At 43.0% G+C, this 13549-nt stretch overlaps 1 protein-coding gene across 1 annotated transcript in view; it reads right to left on the reverse strand.

Annotated features, from left to right (window-relative positions):
- Nucleotides 1-224: 224 nt before the first annotated feature.
- LOC311325933 (VPS10 domain-containing receptor SorCS1-like) overlaps nucleotides 225-13549 on the reverse strand; it is a gene marked incomplete at both ends in the record, with an annotated part of 39526 nt that continues 26201 nt past the window's right edge. The window contains 12 exons of the mRNA XM_084458750.1: nucleotides 225-311; nucleotides 2378-2430; nucleotides 2948-3108; nucleotides 3727-3835; nucleotides 4472-4571; nucleotides 8907-9044; nucleotides 9867-9979; nucleotides 10211-10334; nucleotides 11352-11485; nucleotides 12006-12192; nucleotides 12307-12478; nucleotides 12613-12726. Of these exons, the coding sequence (XP_084314876.1) occupies nucleotides 225-311; nucleotides 2378-2430; nucleotides 2948-3108; nucleotides 3727-3835; nucleotides 4472-4571; nucleotides 8907-9044; nucleotides 9867-9979; nucleotides 10211-10334; nucleotides 11352-11485; nucleotides 12006-12192; nucleotides 12307-12478; nucleotides 12613-12726 (1492 nt within the window). The remainder of the gene's footprint in view (nucleotides 312-2377; nucleotides 2431-2947; nucleotides 3109-3726; nucleotides 3836-4471; nucleotides 4572-8906; nucleotides 9045-9866; nucleotides 9980-10210; nucleotides 10335-11351; nucleotides 11486-12005; nucleotides 12193-12306; nucleotides 12479-12612; nucleotides 12727-13549) is intronic.

Below are 13549 nucleotides of genomic sequence, written 5' to 3' on the forward strand. Positions count from 1 at the left end.
AGATTTGTTGCAGGCACAGATACTATAATGCCGTACTCAATGAAAGGAAATGTGCTCATCAATTTAACACTGCAGCTAACAGAGAGCTGCTGGCTATTGTTGTGGGACATTTTTCATTCAAGGTGCTACTCTGCCTATGAAAACCCTCTCGAGTGTGTTGATATCCTGGCGAGGGCATAATTAATTTGTTGTCCAGCAGGGATGGAGGGGGGGGCGGCGCAGAATTAGCCCATTAGATGCACTCCGGGCTTCTTGGAGCTTTCATCGTCCTCCCAGTTGGCCCCCTGGTGTAAACAAATGACTGCTTGGTTCTGAACATGGGGACACCAAATAGAGACATAGAACATGCTGAACAGCCATGGAGGAGACACTCAACGGATCCCTACAGTATGACAAAGTGTTTGGATCAAACTAACATTCATTGGCTAAATATTTAAGACTAATAGGCAGATTGACTTACAAAGGACCTGATCATGAACAGAGTTGATGATCATGAAGTGAGTGAAATCATGAACTGAGTCATGCAATCATGCGATCCTTGTTTTGACTTTTATTTAGTCTTTCAAATGACATTCTCTCTTACAGTGTTCAGACGAAATAGCCATCTGAATTAATGGACAGGAAAATCACAGCACTTGGGCAGAATGATCTTGCCAGCCAATTAGCAAAATGGAAACTTAAGTTTTGAAAGTAAACTTACTTTCTTCTAATTTATTTTTGAAGCATTGCTGAAGGTAGACTACTGTTTTATAAAAGGAGCAAGCGAACACCATGCAAACAAAATATGTACAGTATACACACTGCTCAACAAATTGTAACACAATTTGTTAGAGAAATAACAAGCACCACTGAATAAAAACAAACCATGTGTTGTTTGTCTTGAGAGGCAGCTAAGCTCGTCATCTGTTGAGGAGTAAGAGTTTGTTTCCGCTCCACTCTCAAACCCAGGAGCGCGGAGGAAGAGAACTTCTAGTTAATTTGTCTAACTGACATGTGATGCTGACAACACTTAAAAAGCCGTCTTGATGAAGAACTCTCCCGCAGAGGCAGCAGACCATCCAAAGCCGGTCATAACGCTGCTCCCTGTCAGACGGCAGCCTTACGTGTGCAGTATCCCAGTCCCTGGTGACAGGATACGAGGTTATGTAGCGACCACAGCCAGAGCCCATTAGTCCTTGGAGCGAGAATTCACAAATGGCAATCTCTGCACGTTCGATGACAGAATAACTTTCAAATTGAGGCTTTGAGAAGCAGCGGCGGAGATGAGATAGCGTGCAGTAGCATGTCCTTTAGAGTAGATCTAGCCCCCAGACTCAGCATCAGTAGTGTGTTTATTCAGGCCCTCTGGCCGCTGTTGTCATGCCATGCTGTACTGTACTGTACTGTACTGTACTGTACTGTACATGTCATGAAGGGCAACAACAGGGAGTTTAGATCAGATATGCAGTCCCTCTTTAGATGAAGTGTAGCTTTTAAAGGTTTTGTCAAGCCTTCACAAAACCCCTATAAGCACTACATGATGTTTATTTTACTTTGATGATATGTCACAAAAAATCTATAAGTGCTTTATAAAGGGTTCACAGGTTTATCTCATGTTCAGCATAGTGGGTTATGTCACATGTGACATTGGTTGTATATGGCACACAGTTATGCCACATTTAAGAATCCTTTATAGAGCATGGTATTATAGATGGCATTATGGTTTTATGAAGGCCTAATAAAGTCTTTATAAGCTGCGAATTCATCTAAAGCTGGAACAGATATAAATAACTGGTCATTTCCTCCTGGGTCAACTGGATATTGCAAGCTTCTCCTCGCCAACTATCTTATCTGATCAGATTTACTGATTGTACAGAGCATAATGAATTGGGTTCTACTGTACACTGACATTCTGTCATTATGTCTCATTAGGACGCGGTATCTCCATGGAGCCTAGTAAGTCAACCGAGTACACTTCACAAACACTTGTTAGTAGACCAACCTAAAACAGAAATACATTCATAAATTACTGTAAAAAGATTGTTTTGCTGTTTTCATGTCTTCTCAGCCAACAATAAATTAAACCATTTCTTATCCACTGAGCCAACCTTAAATTAAGCTGATTCTTATTTACACTGTTTTCATAAAGAGGTGCAACTTCCTTGCAAAAATACAAGTATCTCAATCAAAAATGCCCCTTTTTTTTCCAGGAGCAAGTAAAAATATGTACAGTCCCCCCAGGAGAGTCCAGGCAGCACAGTGTGAACTGGTCTGTCCATGCATCGGTAGAAAAACACTCGAGACCATTCATTGAGTCCATGGTTTCATAGCTCGCTGGAAGTAACTGCCAAAGAAGATGTATTGCTTACGACTCGGCCATGGACTCCCAGCATTAAACCACATGGGTCGCTTCGTCAGAGAGCTTGATGTCTGTGTGAGATGGCAGGTAGCCTGGTAGGGGGAGACGTGAGGGAGGAGGCAAAGGAGAAATATCACGTCAGCATTTGCATACCAGCACATCTATCTTGCACGCTGCTGTGGCTGCTGGGTATTATTGTATCAGTTATCAGGCTGGGGGTAAACCAACGAGAACAGCGCGCGGGCTTCTTGATCAGAATGCTCTCTGCACGTCGCTGCCTTCCCGGCACGCTAATTAATTCATGAATACAAAGGGAGCGTCACACGCCATCTCTCCCAGCATGTCACTTTATTCTGCCTGAGCCATCTGAGAGCACTCATGCCCCAGCATATGCTCAGCTCCAATACTAGCTCCACTACTAATGATAACGTAGGAGCATATTTAACAACTTGAAAATAACATAGAAATATAGATTAGACGCATTGGAGATACTCTAGTACTGTATATACATTAGGCTATATCAGTTTCTTGCCAAGGCCTGCGTTAGAAGAAGATGGCCGTGTCGTAGGAGTTTCAGTAGCAGAGCTCTGTCTGGAGGAGCTGCAGTACCTCGACCTCCACAGTCCGCCTGCAGGTCCACGGTCTCCAGCGGGGTCACCACCACCACGTCTCCCCCGGGGTCGGGCACGGCTATGGAGGCCACCGCAGGGACGACCTCCTGGTCTTTCTCTGACCGCTGCTCCGTGTACGTGCTGATGCCAGGGATCTTCCTGGAGGACATGGAGACGGAGCCGAGTTAGAGGAGGAAAGAGGACTCCAGGGGAGTGCAGCTTCTCTGTGGGGGCTCGAATTTACAGCATCACCACAGTACAAGTATGGGTATAATCAATAAAATATTCTGTTGTTGTTGTTGTTGTTACAGTATGTGTTTGTTTTAGAGGGTAAAAATAAAGAGCCATAGCATTGGATCTGAAATTCCTTCCTGGGAGAGGTGAGAACGTGGTGCTACTATCTAGGGAGTAAGGGTACTATCTAGGGAGTAAGGGTATGTCGCAGAGCAGAGGCTGTGTCTGGTTCCCCATACCATGGCACTGTATAATGGATGTTGTCTCAGGGCTTATCTCCTCAACCTTCCCTGCCATTCTGTTCGGCGTCTCACCTCTGAACGGCTGTGTTTAGCATTTCCGTAAAGGTCAGCTCTCACATTGTCAGATAGATGAATATCGATAACTGCAGGACACCGAGTCCCATTCAGGACTGTGACAATTGATTACACTGTCATTCTCAGGTAATATTCTGCAAAATGAGATGGAGACGAATGGTCGCTTATATCCCCGAGTCCCGTTTTTACGGTGTGGGCTTCACGGAAACCTCTACAGAGGTGATACCTTTTGAACTTGTATATTAGGAAGACCGCCAAGCCCATCAGCACGACCGACACCAGCATGATGACAGCGGCGCCACTGTGGCTGCTCTCGACGGCGTCCACCAGAGGAGCTGGGGGAAAGACACGACGGAAAGAGAGGTTAAGACACATAACAAAAGAAGAATACAGTTCTGCCATTCTCTTGCTGTATGACAGGGGGAGATTACATATACCACTACATGTGTCAGCCATTATGTTATTTCACTTCAATCTACAGGTGACAAAGCATAATTATTAAACTCCTTTATGGTCTGATGGTTTGAAATGATATGTCTTTTGTTGCATGGCATAAGGAAGGACAGTTTGAAATCCAGAAATCAGTGTAAATGATTCACACACCAATGGCGGCAGCTGCCATGCAAGGTGCTAGCCTGCTCATTGGGAGAAATTTGGGGTTCAGTGTCTTGCCCAAAGACACTTCAACATGTGGACAGGAGGAGCCGGGATTCGAAACGCCGACCCTACGACCATTGAACGACCCGTATGTGTGTGTGACAGAGAGAGAGAGAGAGAGAGAGATAGGGAGACAGAGATAAAGACAGAGAGAGATATAGATATAGATATAGAGAGATATAGAGAGAGACAGGGAGAGACATAGAGATATAGAGAGAGACAGGAAGAGACAGAGATAGAGAGAGAGACAGAGAGAGGATGCAGGGTGACTCACCACCAGTACCTTCGGTCACATTGTCGACCAGATGACTCACCTGGGGACAACTGAGCGGCGTACACGTTGACCTGAACTCCTGGTCTCAGAGTGAACTGGATCAGGTCCTGGTTGAGGGCACTCAGCAGGAGTTCAGAGAGCTGGGGAGAGTCGGAGCATGTCGTTGGTTAGCAGCGCCATTCACAGGCATCAATATTTCAGCCCAACTCATTTCATCCACAAGCTTGAATTATGAATCATAATTTTGGCTCCTTGGGGGATGGGGGATGGAGATTGGGGTGGGGGGGGGGTCAAGTGTTGATATGACATGGAAAAGCCAACTGTAATTCAATTTTGTCTGAATGCCTGACGGGCCAATCGCAGCAATGGATATCCCATCAGGTAAAAGGGCATTCCAGTTATGCGAGGCACGGGTCGTGACATTTGAGAAATTAATATTTTTTCTTCTTTCACTGCAGTGCTAACTTCAATGATTTTTGGGTGAAAATAAAAAATAACTTCACCTGAAATATCAGTGCCCTGAAAGGTAAAGCATGTTACTTTGTAATAGAGATGTTTTTTTAATCTATGTTTCAATATCCCCTGATGTCCCTTGGTGAAGCAATCATTTAACAAGAGACCAGAATGCCTTCCCAGAACCCATTTCAGTCTTTAACCATGCCTCACTAAAGCCTTTGCACTCTTTCTAAAATCTTCCCTCTGGTTAAAATTAGACTGCTCTACACAGTATGAATAATTACTTTTTATTCTAGTGGCATATCAGGGTCAGTAAATCTATTACACATTTTAATAAGCTGCTCCAGACATCGCACACACACACACACACACACACACACTTACATACACACACACACACACACACACACACACACTTGCACACACATGCACGCACACACATGCACACACGCGCACACACACACAAACACACACATACACATGCACCACACACACGCATGCATTCACACACGCACGTACCCCCCCCCCCCCCCACGCACACACACACACACACACACACAATGATTGGAGACAAGCAATGATGAACTAAGATTTATTACTCTATTGTCTGGGAGGCTCAGCCAGGTAATCCGACAGGCTTTAGATAAATACATCCCTTTAACTCACAATTCTGTCCCTCGATACGGCCCCTCTCTAGACGGCTCCAATTACATGATGCATCAATGTAATTAAATACCTATTAAAGTCAATTCAAGACTAGCTGTGAGTCAGAGACAGGTGCTCACTTGTTGCGATGTGGCCAAGTTCTGGGACGCACCAGTGATCTTATCCAGGATTTTAAATCTGGGATAAGATCTAACATATTTCATGAATAAATTAGGGGCCAAAGAAAATGTAGCATATGGTACTTTAATTTCTTCATTGAATGGAAGGGGTTCTAAGAATATGTTGTGGTGGAAAAAAACAATACAGCCTACAGCATAATAATCTGGAGGGTTTGCACACATATGATTGTTTAAAAGGTGACAGAAAATCTATATTACAATTATACTCTTGTAGGAGGAATATAAGTGTGTTGTACTGTGATGGATGTAGATGTTTTCAAGATTTTGTTATTTTGAGATGGGAGGACATTGCCCTCCACTGGTAGAAAATTAGTATTACTCTTGGGATGGATACTGAATGGCATGCCTGTATGCTTGTCTCTAATAAAGGAACATTTAATCTGTATGCATGTATGAGGCAATGAAGAGAGAAAAACTCATTATAAGCCAATCATAGACCCGCTATGATATGAAAAACACAATCAAGAAGACGTGTGTTTTCCCCATTATGCTGATTATTGTTATTTTAACTTTCGAATTAACGTTGAGGTAACTACTGTATGTGAATTACACATCTTTGTAGACTGCTGTTTGGCTCTGCTACAGCAATTATAATAATTATCATAAACCTGGGTCGATACCAGAGCATAAGAAAAGACTGAAAAGGTACATTTTCTGAAGATAAACAAGTATAAATTGTATCTAAATGAGTATAAACCATGAAAAATATAAATCATAACTAAATATGACTATACAGCATCAATAATCTTGTCATTGTCATTTATTCAAAGTTTGAATGTAGTAGATAGGAATCTTCCATTGATGACCGGCCATGACTCATACAGTTTCATTAGTTGAATAGCTAAAAAAAATAAAAAAAATAAACATGAGTACGGTGGCCATTTTAGGACATCCTCAAGAGTCGATGTCAGATACAGTATCACCTAGATATTGTCAGATGTCACATAGATATTTGTCAGATATCACAAGTCAGATGTCAGTTGTCAGAGGTCAGGTATCAGATGTCAGAGGTCAGGTATCAGAGGTCAGAGGTCAGGTATCAGAGGTCCGGTATCAGAGGTCAGGTATCAGATGTCAGAGGTCAGGTATCAGAGGTCAGAGGTCGGTATCAGAGGTCCGGTATCAGATGTCAGGTATCAGATGTCAGGTATCAGTTGTCAGAGGTCAGGTATCAGATGTCAGGTATCAGTTGTCATCATAGTTGTCATATCACCTAGATATTTGTCAGATGTTACACATATATATGTGTCAGATATCACCTAGACATTTGTCAGATGTCAAATAGATATTTGTCAGATATCACACGTCAGTTGACAGGTATCAGATGCCAGATCAGATGCTATATATGGGTGCAGGTGGGTGGCCCAGAGAGTGGTACACTGTCCCCGACTGGCTCTGACCCAAGGGGGCGGAGTCTCGCCACTACGCCACTATCCACGCCACAAACCCCACAACTTGGCCCCTGAGTGGGCTAGAGACACATGGTCTTCACCGGTGGGTGCAGGTGGGTGGCCCAGAGAGGGGTACACTTTCCCGACTGGCTCTGACCCAAGGGGGCGGAGTCTTGCCACCACACCACTATCCACGCCACAAACCCCACAACTCCGTCTCTGAGAGGGCTAGAGACACGCGGTCTTCAACGGTGGGTGCATAGAGATTGCCCGGAGGTCACTACACAGTCTCCGACTGGCTCTGATCCGAGGGGGGTGGAGTTTTGCCACCACGCCACTATCCACGCCACGAACCCCACAACTCAGCCTTTCATAGACAGGAAATTCACAGAGTGGTCACTGATGTCCGTTGATGTTCTGTCAAAAAAATCGCTACAAAGTATGCTTCCGATCGAGTTTTATTGATCGTTATATATCCATTCATTTGTATTGATAACAAAGCCAGAGATGTCTAGATTAATCCGTGTCCCACATTTGTTTTGATCAACAAACACTTCTACCTAACACTATCAATTAAATACCAGCTGCAAAGCAATCGGCTTCCCGACTTGTTGTTGTTGTTGTTGTTGTGTATACTGTGACCGGAAGCATCTCTTCTTCTTCGGTAGCCTCCAAACTCAGTCAAGACCTCCCAAAGTTCAAGTGGAAGTTTACAAACGTATGAAACGAGTGAAAATAGTTATATGCTAAATAATCAATAAAACCTGATTGGAAGCATACTTTGTGGCGATTTTTTTGTCAGAACATCAACTGACCCCAGTGACCACTCAGTGAGTTTCTTGTCTTTCAAAATGAGAGTTTATGGTGTTTTTGAGTGATTTGGTCTATGCACCTACGGATCCATTGAGTGTATTAGCGGTGACGTGCTATGTCTCGAGAGTGCACCATTTGATGAAACTTTGTTTCACATCTTATGATCGTAAATAACCTCATAACATGGCTTATAATGTTAAATTCCAAATCTATCTTTTAAGGCTGAAAGGAATTTCCAGACCCCATAGTAGAACTCAGTTTAATTAGGTACTCAGTTTAATTAGCTTGTCGGCCCGAGTAGTTTCAACTGAGTCTGTATAGCTTAAAGAATGAGTAGGTAGTGATCAACCGCATATTACGTCCATAGACTTCTCTTTATTTAAAAGTATAAGTGATATCAAAAATAAAAGGTCATAGCAGTAAGATGAATGTACTGTAAAGCTGCACTGAAAGAAAGTTTAAATAGTGATAATAGCTTAAATTGTTTAAGAGGGGCAAAGTGGTAAAAAAAAAAGTGGGCAGGGGAATACTAACAAAGTATGCAAGAGAACAACCTTGGAGGCGTGGCCACACTTGGTTCAAAGCATGCATGTGTGCTGAGATCCAATCAGCAACACTGACCATTCTTCTATGGCCTTATGGGTACCCAAACCCACAAACCGTGAGCTTGAAACAGACTGAATTTAACTTGGCAGACGGAAATGTCCCTCATTGCTAGCTCGTAGCAGGCTCATGGTTACATACTGCAGCTTTAATACTTATACTGCTGGTGTGTAGTAGGCAGGTAAACAATGTAATAGTGAAGATGACTAAGATGACTGTTTTTTGCATTTATACACAATTCCATTTCAAGAACATCATTGAAAATGCTAGTTTTATTTTACTCTAGCTGAGAGCTTACTGTACACATTACATATTGACAACTTGCCTACAGAGAGATTGTGGTAGTTGTTAACGGAGAGTAGCCTACCTGGTCTAAGTGTGTTCCTTTTCGGTCCAGTGTCCCTCTCTCCGCTGACCTTTTCTCAGGTACAATAAAAAACTCTGCTGCCGTGGGCAAACCTGGGAGCACAGACAGCAGAAGCTGCTCTGCTCTTATGCCCGTGACCTTTACACAGAAACAAAGGAAGACTCGGTTTAGATAGAATCTCTGTTTAAAACTAGCATCACGGTTCAGCAAGCATATCTTTATATACTTTGTTTACAGGAGGTTTGGTAAAACATACTGTACAGTACGGTGTGTGAAACGGGGTCAGTTTCCTGCCCTCCGATTGTACAAGTCACCGTCAATGTATAAAGCACAAATCAGGAGAAACATGCAAGTTTGATCTGACAGTATTTGGTTAAGGGCAGGTCTTTTAAGTGCATTTATGCTAGAACAATAAGCCTGCTGTCAGTTCCCTGATTGTAGAGCACAGTGCAATCTGACAAGGTCATGCTGAATGTTCCATATTGAGAACTATGGAGGGTTATATATAGATCAACATGTAGACCTTTTTTTGTGGAGTGTTTTTTGACATCCTCAGAGAGCAGCTGGAAAGCTAGAAGCACTTTACCGACACAGTACCTGTTTTTTTTCTAAGGGCCACAGCCTTATTAAAGGACAGGCAGGCAAATCTTGCAGAAATCTCCCACTGACATCAATCAATGGGATTTTGTGTTACTTACAGTCAGTACCTCATGATCACTTAAGTATTTTGGGAGATTCACTGCAGGCTTGTAGACATTACTAATACAGTAAGTGTGTGTTAGAATGACATCCTGTTAGTATAAATCTGTAAGATTGGCATAGTTTTCCAGGCCACAGACTAGGCTTAGCTCTAGACTAAGAGACATGACAATGTAAATTATCAATTGAAAACGAGTGTAATGTTTGTATGCGTTGGGGAAAGTTGGTGCTTTATGAATCCCAATGAGCTGAAGAAGTCACCTGGATCATGGTGTTCTTGACCACTCTACTGATGTCCTGTCTCCACTCCGTCACCCCAGGGTTCAGATCATCCAGGTTAGAAGAGAACGCTAGGACGTGAGACTGGAAATATTCTGCAAGAAAAACCATCAATACAATGTTAGTGACATTATGACAAAATAAAAACATATTTAGCTACTTTCGATAGCTACTATCGATAGCTACTATTGATGCTCCATTGTAATCAAACAATATTATACAGAACCATGATGAAATACTGTACATTGACTAAAGACACTGTTATTCATACTGTATCATGCAATGAGTGAGTCTTGTGCATATGGATTATTGCAGACAGGCCTCACCACAGACAATAACAGTTCTCCTGTCCTGAAGGACCACGCTGCCCACCGAGACCTGGAGAGTGACAGTATGAGTTCCCTCCTTGGAGAAGGTGAAGGACATCGCACCAACTAGGGTGACCACAGGCTAACAGAGGTAGAGAGAGACAGAGATTGAGAAAGAAAGATGAGAGATACTTTAATTGTGAAAGCTGAGCAAATGCATGGGTTAATTGGATGTTTAAAGATAAAAGTGTAACTGAATTGAATTGGTCGCGCTCACTGTCAGCGAAACATGCATGCATGCGCACGAGATAGGCACTCGATAGTCATCAGAGTCAGTCAGCAAGTCGAGTAAATGTCATTTTGAGGCAAACACAGGCATGTTACAGGTATGTGGCCCCTGGCTAACATTAGCAAACATTAATTTCCGTTTTATAGTGATATACTGTATTGATGTGCTTTACATTTTGCTAGTACTTTCCCTAATGTGAGAATCAGTCTCTCTCTCTTTTTCTCTCCCTCATGAGGTTTAATATTAACTTGTGTCGGTAGCTAGTTAGCAAACGTAGCCTAATATTTGCTAGGTAGCATCAGCTCTCTCTCTCTCTCTCTGTCCAATTTAAGAAAATAGGCTAAATGTTATCTAATATCATCATTAAACAGTAACAGTGCAATTTTGATTGTAGGCTTGTAACTTATCCATTCATCATTCTACTGGATTGCTGTAGGGTAATGCATATTTATCACAGTTGCAACCTACAGCCCCCCACGCCTACTTGTTACCATAAACTAATGTTCTATAATGAGTGGGCATACAGGCTAATGGACTTAAACAGTAACAGACAGTGTAATTTTTATTGTATGCTTCTAACTTTTGCTATAGCTAATAGTAACTAGTAACTACTGACCTACATTAAAGTCACTTTGGATAAAGGCTTCTGCTAAATTACGGTAAAGTAAGCTAATATTACTCACAGCAACATAGGATATGCAGCTAGGTAGTTTGCTAGCTATTTATGGGTAGTAGTAACCTACTTTGTTTATTAATTTACATTACATATCTTGCTAATTAAGGTAAAAAAAAAGTGCTGTGCGCCCTTCCAACCTAAGTGTCCTTTTTTAAACTTTCACCCCTGCCCCTCTCACATCCAGCGTGACTAACCTCTGTGTTGTTATCCAACCACCAGTAGTAGGTGACCGTCCCAACGTAGCTGGGCTTCAGGGCTGAGGTGAGATTCACCGCTTTGTTCCGGACGGCCACAAAGGGAGCTGAGAGCTGCACCTCCTCAAGTCGACCTTCACAACCCAAATCCAAACAACACATCAGACCTCCTCAAGTCGACCTTCACAACCCAAATCAAAACAACACATCACACCTCCTCAAGCCTACTGTACCTTCACAACCCAAATCAACACATCAGACTTGTAAATTGTAAATTGTACATTTTTAACTTGTATTTTGGTACTGAGAATTAGAGTTTATCTGTAGCATAATCTTGGAGCCGACAGTAACATTTCACTGTGACTGTACACCGTACATTACATGTGACGAATAAAGGGATCTTGAATCTTGAAGACCTCCTCAAGTCTACCATCACGATCCAAATCACAAACAACACATCAGACATGCTTCTTATGAGAATATCAAGTCTACCATCACAACCCAAATCACTAACAACACATCAGGCACGCTGCTTATGAGAATAGCAGAACATGCTATCTTGCTCTGCTATACTGTAGTCTGTAAAATGGTCAGACAATGCTGAGGCACACAGTGAACAAAAACTCATCTAACTCCTATTGGACACGGACTCACGGGTGACGTGTAGGTAGAGCAGGCCCCTGTCCCACCCCAGAGCGTTGAGGGCTGTAGCAGACACCAGGTAGATTCCCACTTTGCTGTAGATGTGTCTGACTCCATCCTCTATGGAGCTGATGTTAGCATAGGATATGGCTGTCCCGTCCCCGAAGTCAACTGTTATACTTGTGGTGGAGCCATCACCCTATAAACAGACAGGCACATACTCACCAAGGCCCAAGATACAGCATGTCTCACACATAACACACTCTATGTCCTCATCTAATAAAATGTTAGAAACCCAACGTAAGCCTCCCACCTCCTCCAGAAGGACCAGGAAGGAGACGTTGGTGGCCAGGGTGGTAGTGAGGGTCCCATCGCTGGTTACCAGCTGGAGGCCCCTGGGGGCCCGTCTGGGACAGCTCTGCCTCCTGGGACTGTACTTCCACAGGGTCCCCTCGGTGCAGTTATTAGATAAGGCCTTACGGTATCTGTATCACACACACACACACATGCACGCATGCACACACACACACACACACACACACACACTCATTTAACCTGCCCAGATCCAATGTGAAACACTGACAGTGTGAGCCTGAATAGCGGCCTGGGCCAGACCTACCCTGTGGTGTTGAGGAAACTGTCTGCAGTAATGCAGTCTCTGGAGGCAGAGGAGGGAATGAACCAGAAGGCTGGTCTGCAGCCACCATCGCCCTGACGCTCAAAGCCGTAGTCACTGGACCGAGAGGTAGAGAGGGAGGAGCATGGAGAAGATCAGTCAGCAACAGGAAAAAAAAAACTCAATCACTTAATGTATAAAAATAAAATACAAAATACTGGTGCCAGAAAATGTATCAAGACAAAATACAAATATGTTGTATTTTCAAATACAAATAAAATGCAGGAAAATACTTGTTTTTTCTTTTTTGTCCTCAATATGAACTGTTTATTATTATTATTAATTGTGCCAATGGTAGGACATGGACCATTAAGCAATAAACCAGAGAGGCCGAGGTTTACAGTGGTTTTAGAACAGCTAGCGGGCAGTGTTAGGCATGACGCCAAGCAGCCCCGGGTCTCCCGCGGTGCAAACCACCGTTCTGACCAGCTACATGGAAAAGCAAGTTCTAACCAGCTACATGGAAAAGCAAGTTCTAACCAGCTACATGGAAAAGCAAGTTCTAACCAGCTACATGGAAAAGCAAGTTCTAACCAGCTACATGGAAAAGCAAGTTTTATGAGCTTATTGTAGAGTAGAACAAAGAATCTTTGACCTTCAGTCAATGCAACAAATAATTCAATAGTCTGACAGAGTTTCTATTTGGTGTTCTATTTGGGGGTGAGGGGCTTTTCACTGTGAAGTATTTGGGGAAAAAAAATAAAAACTATAAGGATATACAATGACTGAGGTTCGCTCCAGGAAACGCAATGCAGCAGACTAGGAGTCGGACGGACAGACAGACACACACACACACACACACACACACACACACACACAAAGATGGGCTCATCCTACATTGAAGGTAATAGTGTCTGTGAAGAAACTATGACAGCAGCAG

This window comes from Borostomias antarcticus, assembly GCF_949987555.1.
Source record: "Borostomias antarcticus genome assembly, chromosome: 25".
Classification (NCBI taxonomy): Eukaryota; Metazoa; Chordata; class Actinopteri; order Stomiiformes; family Stomiidae; genus Borostomias; species Borostomias antarcticus.